At 38.3% G+C, this 10,588-nt stretch overlaps 1 protein-coding gene across 1 annotated transcript; it reads right to left on the reverse strand.

Moving 5' to 3' along the window:
• Positions 1 to 104: 104 nt before the first annotated feature.
• On the reverse strand, positions 105 to 9,343 carry znf330 (zinc finger protein 330). Its single transcript, XM_031752277.2, has 10 exons — positions 9,249 to 9,343; positions 8,685 to 8,842; positions 8,573 to 8,592; positions 8,399 to 8,469; positions 7,036 to 7,112; positions 3,375 to 3,501; positions 3,195 to 3,299; positions 3,004 to 3,050; positions 1,321 to 1,438; positions 105 to 613 (listed from the first exon to the last, which is right to left on the reverse strand). The coding sequence occupies exons 2-10, from the start codon at positions 8,802 to 8,804 to the stop codon at positions 336 to 338; spliced, it is 963 nt and encodes a 320-aa protein (XP_031608137.1). The 5' UTR covers positions 8,805 to 8,842; positions 9,249 to 9,343; the 3' UTR covers positions 105 to 335.
• Positions 9,344 to 10,588: the final 1,245 nt, after the last annotated feature.

A 10,588-nucleotide genomic window follows, 5' to 3' on the forward strand; every position in this document is an offset into this window, starting at 1 on the left:
GAAAGTGGGGCACTTAAAGCTTTCTGAGCACCATCACATTTTTTTTAGCCAGGTTTATAATATTAGCAGGTATTTAATTTATGAAACTGAAATTAAATTGAAACTGTTATTTGAGTCTTTTATTCATTTTGTCTCTATACAGCTGCTTGAATATTGTTTAAAAAAAATGTTATTTTCTTTTTCAAAGTAACATATGGAAAGTTAAAACATATCAGCTTTAATATTCATCTCCAGTCTTAATTGTGCATCTAAATTCTTGAGGAGCTTTCTTGAGGATCCTTTGGGTTTACAGGACTGCGTGCTCCAGCTGCTCCAGCTCATCAGTCACCATCAGCTTAGGCAGCAGCACCATCCAATTTAAGACCAGCCAGCGACTCGGACGCAGTTTCTTGTTCGCCCTCTTCATCTTCTTCCTCCTCCTCTTCTTCTTCCTCTTCGTCCTCGTCCTCCTCGTCCTCGTCTTCCTCGTAGTAATCGTCTTCTCCGTAGTCGTCTCGTTGGTCTCCACCACCGGACGCTACGTTTTTCCAGTAGGCATCGTACCCGGACGCGCCATCGTAGTAACCGTCGTCATCGTCGGCACCGGCCTGTCGACCAAACTTCAAGGTGCGCGCTGTGAACAATGCACAGGTGTCACGTTAGCTCTGGTGTCATTAAGCGTGGTGGTGAAGCGCCAAAGAAAAGGTCCTGTAAGATACAGTCTACGTAATTCTCTGCAAGCTATGTTTATTCTAAGCCTTCAGGTTGTAATTTAACTGATTATATATCACTTTGTTCCTCTTGTCAACATATGACTATGACCCTGCTGTGATCCTTCCACATTTTTTTGCCTCTCTCCCATGTCGGAAGTGAAATGTTAATATTGCTAAACTCTTTGTGAGGAGCTACAAATATCAGATTCACTGAGCAGGGTTTTTGTTTCAAAATACATCACTCTGCTAATAGCAAGTCCTTACAGATAGAAATCAAATCCTGGCAGCACATTTGAGAGAACAGCAATGTGACCACCACGTGTTTGGCACCGCTTCCAAGGTCAAAGTTTAATTGCATAACATCAGACTACGCTTTCACAGCAATAAGTATGGGAGAAAAACCTAAATGTTTCTGAACAATTCTCTAGAAATTACAATTAGCTGCACTGAGTACATGACTTTGGGGAAAAAACGAAGAATTCATTTTTCCCCTTACGGTTTTGTTTCATTTTCAAAAAACGGTCTGCGGGGAAGTAGCAGCTGTGGCAACTTCCCCGAAACAGGAGCTTTACGGGAAGAAAAACAACTAAACAACTTCCAGTCATTTAAAGGTCTGCATAGCACTCACTTGACATGCTTAGGTCTTTGGTCTCCTGTGTCTCGTGACCACATTTGGGACACGGAGGACCTTTTCCCTTCTCCTGTTTGAAGACTTTACTCTTAGTGTGATCATCACAGTAACAAGCCTGCAAGACACAGTTAAACTTTCAGTCAGTTGTGGCATGGAAACGCTGGTGCATGAACATGATATCGCTGCATAGTTCTCGCTTAACTTCAAAACTAAAGAAAGCAAAGCAGTAACAGTTCAGGCTTGTTTAGACAAGAGTTAGCTCATTCATCCACATCCATTCATCCATAAAAACTCGATCGTATTCCCTTCCTCCAGTCTCAAATTCAGAGATCCTCACTCACCGCAACCAAGATAAAGCAGCTGTCCTTTGCCTTTTTGATACAGACCGTACTCTTAAAAAAAGGTTGAATTAGAAATATAAATAAATAACCCCCGTCCCAAAAAGCAGCTTTCGTATTTCAAATGCTTTCTGATCAGATTGCCACGCAAGCGGCACTTGTGTAAATTTTGTGAGCCACTCAATATGTTTTTATTTTGTTCCCGATGAAGCCTGATAAACCTGAATGTCTGCTGTAGTCATTCCTACATTCTAACATCCTCAATAACCAAGGCTTCTCTGTGCAGAAATGCATGCTAAAGTTCAACTGGCGTAAATTCTTCAAAATTACCAGCTTATCATAGTATAATCAGTCCTGTTGTTTGTTGTCTATATGGAGTTGGGGCAGAGTCTCATTATCAGGAAATGCGGTTTGGTTGCTAGGAGACCAGCAGAACATATACGCTCAATTAATAAACAGCTCCAGCTAAAACATAGCTTTGAGGGAGGATCCACATTGTTTACAGTGTTGAGAAGACATCCCTTTCAGCTAGCATGACTAGCAGGATTGATTACAGCAGGGTAATGTAATGTAATGTGCAATGTTTAGTGTGCAAATGGGCATGTGAGGGTAGCTTTTATTTAAAGCTTCAAAACAGCCCTGAGAAAATGCAAGTCAATTATTTACTCAACTGGCACTTGGTATCTATGCAGTGCATCTTTTATAGTGGAGTTCTTTATCCTGTAGATTTCCAGTATAAATAAACAAACATTACTCCATATACGCACATTTAAGGATAAGAATACTCACTTGTTGTGCATTAAGAAGTGATTTATCGCAAAAGTATGCCTTGGCTACATATTGTCATAAGCTGCCTGGTAAATTCCTTCACTTGTGCACTTCAGTAAAAATATGCACTGCGACTATCTGGCCTAGCAACTACTCTTATAGGTCATTGATATGACCAACTTATTTTTAACCTCTGTAACATTAGCTGACAACTGTTTAAATGAGCACAAGGAACAGCTAAAGGCAGTATGATCTCCGACTGCTATTTTCAGCAGGTCGATTGTTGCCAGCCTGGAGCGCTTTCTTACCATTTTATTCGTTAAAAGCTCTTTGATGTTTAGTTTCAGTTACGTGTCTGCTGTACACGAGGAATATTTCCAGATAAAGGGGGAAAAACCAAAAGCAAAACCACATGAAAACAACGATGTTAATTTGTAGCCGTCTTATCAGATTTGTTTCGTTCTTCTTTTGTTGTTACAAACAGTTTTGTAATGCAAGCTGATAACGTGGGTTTATTTTTTACAAACATGCGTGTGATCCTTTTGCATTGTATTTTCACAGACTGTTTCCTCACCTTACACCGCAGACAGGAGTGTTGTCCCAGTTTATTACAGGAAACACCTAAAATAATGCAACAATGTTATGAAAACACATTCGTAACATCACTACTGCACATTTACCCTTTGGATATTATCTGCTCATATGGAAATGATACGCTTTAAACACCCCATTGAAAAAAACCCATTGAATGACAGTGTGACTTACATTTGAAGGTTTCTGCTTGAAGAACCTGGCAGCTTGCCTGGTGCTCAAACTGATCATCCTCACATAAGAAGTTCTGACAGAAGGAACAGCGGAAGATTCGCCCTCCTATTTAAGAAGTTAAACCAGTCAGTGGCTCTACTTAGGTAAGCAGGCGAAACAATCAAACAGGGGTGGTCTCACCATGATCCCAGACACTGCGCTCACACTCGATGCAGTCGGCATCAGTCAAAGGACATGAACAGGCGTGAGTGCTCAGGCATTTCCGACCATGGCACACCCAAGCTTCACAGAAGTCGCACACTGCGCCCTTGTGGTTGAGTGGGAGAATAACAAGAACCAAAATCAAAAATTGTTCTTTCTTTTTTATGTTTAAATAACCAGCTGATGAGTTTACTGGCATGTAGCAAAAACAGACACACTGATTGCTAAACACCAGGTGGACCTTGACACACCTTATCATATGCTACTTAGCTTAATTATTCATTTTGATTGTACTTGCACAACACTGCACCGCGAGCATAAAGAGTGTCAGAGTGATACTGAATAATAGCTAGCCCAGATTTATGCAGACAGAATCTACAAGCTGCTGTTTCTTGGTTGTAGACGGCCTCTGTTGGTGTGCCTGAGGCCTTGTTTAGTCTCCTAGCCTGCCGTCTGGAGTGCTGTTGCTATCAGTGACAACATCTACCCGAGTGGCTGATTGTTGTGGAATCTGCTGGCAACATGGATCTCTTGGTTTGTTTGTTACTCAGCATCAAATTTGTTACCCAGCATTGAATGGCTGAGTAATTTGATTATAAAACTAATATACTGGTGGGATTTTAAAGTGTGTCATTTTTCTGCTGCTATCATTATGCGGGAAAGTAGATCCAAGCCCCGGCCCCGTGCAAAATATTCTCACAGCAGCAGACTTTAAAAATAGAGCAGGTCTTGACCTTGTGCACTAGAAGTTTTCTCCCTAAAATGGACTCGATAAAGCTCTGCACTGGCACAGCTGATACAGACAGGGCCACAAATTCCCCTGCTGACTGGATTTCTTAAGAGTTTTAAGAAATCGAACTAGAACCTTGACTAGAAATTCCAAATATCAATGCATACGGTGCTGTGAAAAAAGTATTTGTCCCCTTCCTAATTTCTTTTTTATTTGTATATGTGTGACACTTCAAATATTAATATTAGACACAGATAACTCAAGGAAATACATATTACAGTTTTTAAATTATGATTTCATTCGTTAAGGGGAAAAAAGTTATCCAAACCTACCTGGCCCTGTGTGGAAAAATAATGTTTGAAAAATAAGTCTTGTTTAAGGTCATACCAAACCATCTCCATCAGATATAAGCCCAGACTTTGACCATTCCACTCAAAAAACCGTCGTTTTATTTTTTCGAATCATTCAGAGGTGGACTTGCTGGTATGTTTTCCGATCACTGTCCTGCTGCATAACCTGGGTGTGATTAAGTTTCCATACTTTTCACATGCGGCCGGGTAGACTCAAATAGCCATTTTCCCTTAATAAATTAAATCATCATTTAATCATCTTGTAGTTACTCAGATTATCTTTGTATTACAAAAAAAAAATCATTTGATCTGAAACATTTAAATGTAGCAAAAATTTCTTTCCACAGCACTGTACTTACGATCTACCTCAAAAATGCTTCTAAATTCTGAAAACAGATATTGTCCCTGTCATATTCCAGTCCCACTTCCACCCTGTCTAAACATATTTTAAATAACTCAGTTGAAATAAAGGATAAAGCAGACATTTTGAGCATCTTTATGAACATTTTATATCAGCTACTTATGTTTTTAATGCAAATGGAGAATAGTCTTGGTGCTCTACATTGAACTGTCTTTTCCATTTTGTATTGTCTTTGGGCCGGAACCTATTTCCTCTATGGCAATCTGTTTGAAATCCATTGAGCCAAAAAAAATTCATCTGGATCTGAGAATCTCACAAACAGTTTTTTAATCAGATTCTTCAGATTAATATCATCCCTAAAAATCTAGAAAGCAGCCTATACTTTATTATTTAAAAAACAATGGGATCCCCTCAACAAATATTGCCCTAAACCTAACTTTCTACTCACACCAAAATTCTAGAATTTTCAATAAACTCAACAGTACTGTAAGAGCAACTATGTTGGTAACAAATTCTATTATTATTGCCTTGGACTGAAAGCTGCCCTGTTTGTTGATTTTATTCTGATGACCATGAGCTGCTGTTAGAAAGACTCAATTAGAATGATAAGACTACAGGCTAGTTCAGGAATGACCTTTCAGATAGGACACAGTGTGTTTATACAGATGAATATAAGTCAGGTTTCTATGAAGGTTTTAAATGGAGTCACGCAGAGGTCAACTTTAGGCCCTGTTTATTTTTTTCCTTTTTATTAATAATATAGAGAAGATTATGCCTAAACCGCACATTTATGCAGATGACACCATAATTTACTCACAAGGCTCTACTCTGAGTCACACTGCTGGCAGCTGCTGCAGGCATCATTGGGTGGTTTAAACTTTATTCTTAATGCCAACAAAATCAAATTTGTGTTGCTTTCTGAAAATCAATCCCAGGCGTATGTTATTCATACCCTAGTATAGCGCTCCCCAACCCCCGGGCGAGTCGTTTGATACCAGGCTGCGAAAGTTGAGGCTCGGGTGTGAAATTTATGGTTTTCAGGGTTTTTATCGTTAACTCTGTTTCCCTGGGTTTTTTCCCGTGTTGTAGTTGTGTGTCTTGTTTTGAAAGAAATATTTACGCACTACTATAACGACCAGAGCGCATTAAGGGGGAGAGAGGAGGATGTTACTCTCAATGCTGTTGGTGCATTTCAGAAGGACGCTGCTAATAAAGTTACACAATTACACAGTGAATTCATGTTTATTATTATGTTTACAAAATACTACAGTTTTTGTCTTTATCGTATCATTTTATTTTGTTGTATTTATCCGCAACACCTTAAAGGTCGGTCCGTGAAAATATTGTGTGACATTAAACCGCGCAAAAAAAAGTTGGGGACCGCTGCACTAGGAGGAGACTGGGTTTTTATTATCAAAGTGTAGCCTCTCTTACTTTATCAGTTAGGGGAAAAAAGAAAAAAAAACATGTACAGGTTACATTCTTAAAAGTTCTGGATTATTCAGACACTTATGCCTCTTCTGTGCTTCGTTGTCCAGACTCAACATATCACCATTCCTTAAGTTTCCTATCAAATTTCTTGTTCAGTGGACATCACAATGTACTTTATAGTCTGGTTTCTTGACTTTCATTAAGCCTACAGAGACAAGAGTACTGGTATATTTTTATGTACAAAGCCCTACTAAGTAAACTTCCTTCTTATTTGTGTAAACTCTTAATACCTTCAGACAGCTGTGATGATTTGCAGTCCTTTAGCTGGCTCCTCTTTAGAGTACCCAACTTGGAACAGCATACCCTTATTTTGCAGCTCATTCATGAAATACCTTTCAGAGAACACTAAAGCTGAATCCTTCTGTCTCCCTGGGAAAGTACAGAGGGTGCAACTGCTATTCATGAACTGGACCTTGTATTTGAATTAAATTTACCACTGACAAAATTAACTGACTTGTTTTATTTTGTTTTGATGTTTGATGAAACTTTGCTATGGTGCATCTTCTTGGCCAGGTAGCCCTTGAAAAAGAGATGTTTATCTCAAAGGCTAAATAAATAAAAATATTATTTCTCCCGACAAAATCTACCAGGCCTGTATGAACAATGTTCCATTAAATAATGTCAACCTAATATCATTTTTACAGTCATAAATTACATTGCTACAGGAAAATAAATCAAACAGACATAGAATAGAAAACTTAAACTTACCACCATGCCCATTCCAGTGCTGTGGATCCCTGGATGTTTGACAACACAATCCGATGACTTCATACATTTCATTTTACCTAAAAACAGGAAGAAAACTTTACAGATGAATAAAACTAACACAAATAATTTCAGTGTAATGGTAAATAGTGTAATACATGAACAAAATCCCCTTCACAACATTTAGCCAAGCTACAATCACTCTCCAGGAGCTAGGTTTGCCAAAGCTACTGTCTTCAATCAAGAAATATCTTTATTAAAGTAAATACAGAAGCTTTCACTAAGCCTGAGTTAAACCTTCTGATAACACTAAAAAAAAAAACACGCTAATAACAGAATAAACTTTCTGGGATTTCCTTATATTGATGATTAAGCATGCTTCAAGACAGGCCGAATAAAAATGAACTTGTACCAGAATAATAAGGAGAAGAGCATAGAGAAGAAGAAAAGAAAAGAAAAGAAAACCACAGAGTTCATGAGCCAAACCTTTTGAACTCTGTTGTCTATCTAACAAAATAATGGAGTGTAATGGTAGAGGCTTGTAAGGTTATGTGAAAAAAAGAAACTAAACCTTCTTTCAATTCTACTGTTTTACATATCAGCACATAAAAAAAAAAAATCATCTGGTCCTTAGCATGACATGACATGCAGAAACATCTGGAAAAACTAATGACATCCCTCCTGCATTTATAGTACTTAACAGTGTCAGCAACTGTCAGCACATCTATAACAACAGAAGCTTTGGCAGGTTGCTGGTCTGGAGCATTCAGGTACGTCAACACGATGTCATAATCTTTCCAAAAGTGCAGATTCCAACAAATTCACCCACAGATCAGTCTGTGCAGTGCTGAGAGAAACTGCAAAAAACGAGAGCAACATCCAAGATTCTACAGGCATGTAAAATCCCCTGTACACCAAAGTATTCTACAGTCAAAGGTGAGGACATCTAAAGCTTAAGCCAACCACAGCAAATGTACAACAGAATGGCTTTACAAAAAAGCATTAAGATGATTGAATGGCCCAATCACAGCCCAGTCAAGCTAGAAAATGATTACTTCATTACTGCTGCTGAAGCTGGTTCTACAAGCTAATAAATCCAGAGGTGTGAATAATTTTTCCACACAGTGCTTCTGAATTTGGACTTACTTTCTCTTAAGTAATTAATGACCTGGTGCAATGTGTTGCTTATTTAGGGTTATATTAACCTTTTTAAGACCTTGCAGGGACCTTGCTATCACTGAGCTGACTGTGAATTGGCACGTTTTTGAGTGGGCTTGGATGTGAAGGCCACAAATAAGCAGGGAGTGTGAGCTTTAAAATGAATATCATTCCAACATTAATCAAATAACACGTGCAGTGTACTCACCACACTGAGCGCAGACAGGCAGCTTCTGCACCGAGTTACAGAAATAACAGAAAGCCCTGTTCTTCTGTTTTCTAGCATGTGGCATCAGAAACGTTAAAAAAAATGTTAATTGTCTCAGAATTATGGAGAATCTGCAGTTGCACATTGGTCATATAAGTGAATAAAGTCACTTACCTCTGACATTTGTCACATTCCTGCAAAAATGTAACAGTATAAAAGATTAGATACATATTAAGGCATTGCTGTTGTTTTAATTGGGCATCTATCAGCTACCGCAGCTACACACCATGTTGGAGTTGCAGGGGTGTTTGGCCACGTCAACATGTTCCCTGTTGGCTCGTATTTGCTTCTCTCGCTCTTTCCGATTTTCAGCCTTTTTTCGGGCACCGGTTTTCTTTTTGGGCATCTCTGGTTCTACGCGGAGCTTGACACCGACTCCGTCACCTGCAAACACGGACAAACGGGGTGAACCACGCCGGGAGGAAACTGGGCGACTTCTTCTGTGTGAAATTCAGCTAAGAACGAGCAACTCTTAGTTGATATCTCATCTCAGTGCTTTTCCAATAAGATGCACAGGGACTACAGCCAGCGACACGGGTGGTGAATTACGACAACGAGGACTACAGCTACAAAAAGTTTCTGACATTTCTGTTCATGTTGGCTAGCAGCTCCCGTGTCCGCTGACTGAGCTGGTGACTCATAAGCAAATTACATTTAAAATAAACTACAACACCACTCAACACATGTGTACATGACTTTTAGACTGTAAAGGAACCTCCTAAGTGTTCCTGAATGTTACACGCCAGCGTCATTAAAAAGAAAATAGACTATTTTTTGTATTTTTCTTTACCAAAATGATCAGTTCAGAGAACGCAGCTAGGTCCGTCCTGAAAATGTGTTCGCCGGAACACTTGGCTAAAAAACTTTCGTTCCATACATGCTGGTTTTTGGTTATGGTGGCTTAGCGTCACCTCTTTTCATTTCATGATTGAAGTTAAATAATTTACTTTTTTATAGGGCAGTGGTAATATACAAATATACAATATAGCCTACTTTAAATAACACAATAAACATTTGCAACAATAATGATATAGTCTGTATGATATATAATAGAGTTAATATTACAATAAGATCTGAAGTCTGAATTTAACCAGTAAAAGATCATTTCTTTTTCCAATGGGTTTGGCTCCAGTTTTTCTTATAATGCTACTCCATATGCTAACGCTAATGGGCCGCTCTACAATTGCAGCACATTTCCTGTACCACCCTTGAAAATAGCCCATAGATGTTGCATAAATGACACTTCTCCTAAGACAATATGTAAACCTAGCTGCTGAAAAAGCGAGTCCGAAATATAAAATAGAATTCTCCAAAATGCCTTTTTTTTAATCAAAACTTTTTTTAATCAAATGGTGCGTCATATATAACCATTAAAATGAGGTTTAAATCCACTTTTTGATGTTTTGATTTTGTTGACACGTCTTTTGTAATTGTGAAGCCATTTAGTTAATATCAACATAGTAATTATGCACTGCAACAAATGTGCAACCTTGTTATTGAAACCTATGTAGCTTAGAACAACAATGAGATGATATGACAAAGAAGAAGTGAGATGATTGGATCATGTTTTAACACCATGGGCAGACCAAAAGTTAGTCGTCTTTGACATATTTTGTATTTTCTTTCTGTCTTTTCTTGGTGTGTCACTCTAACCAACGCATCCCTGTTGCCCATATCATGGACTGGTAGATTTTGAGCATTAAAGCAGTCTCATTAAAGTCTCACTCTCCCAATCACACCCACACATTCATACAGTGCTTTTATCTATACCTAAGCACTTTTATCAGCCAAACCCCAACGAATACATCAGGGGCTGCCCCATATTACCAAAAAAACAAAAAACAAAAACAAACAAACAAATAAATTACAAATAAAAAAAACAAGCTTCCTTCCTTTCTTTATATAACTACATCTATCCTTGACTTTCACAGTACATTACATTCAACAACTGCATCTTTTTCAGACAAAACACTGATATATTAGCAGTGATTTGCAACCGTGTTGCCATACATGTAAAACAAATATTACAAACATGTTTTGAAAAAATATACAAACATACAAAATATTTGGTCCTGGGATTTTCTTTGTCAGATTCACATCATAATCCACAAATTAATGTAATTTGTTACT

Source organism: Oreochromis aureus, linkage group 6 (assembly GCF_013358895.1).
Source record: "Oreochromis aureus strain Israel breed Guangdong linkage group 6, ZZ_aureus, whole genome shotgun sequence".
In the NCBI taxonomy this organism is placed as follows: Eukaryota; Metazoa; Chordata; class Actinopteri; order Cichliformes; family Cichlidae; genus Oreochromis; species Oreochromis aureus.

Bases quoted from the DNA above. Each gene is read 5' to 3' on its own strand.
- znf330 (XM_031752277.2), bottom strand. From the start codon at position 8,804: ATGCCCAAAAAGAAAACCGGTGCCCGAAAAAAGGCTGAAAATCGGAAA. The intron at 8,470-8,572 runs GTAAGTGACTTT...GCCACATGCTAG, and splicing joins GAATGTGACAAATGTCAGAG to AAAACAGAAGAACAGGGCTT. The intron at 1,439-3,003 runs GTGAGGAAACAG...TGTGTCTTGCAG, and splicing joins ACTCCTGTCTGCGGTGTAAG to GCTTGTTACTGTGATGATCA.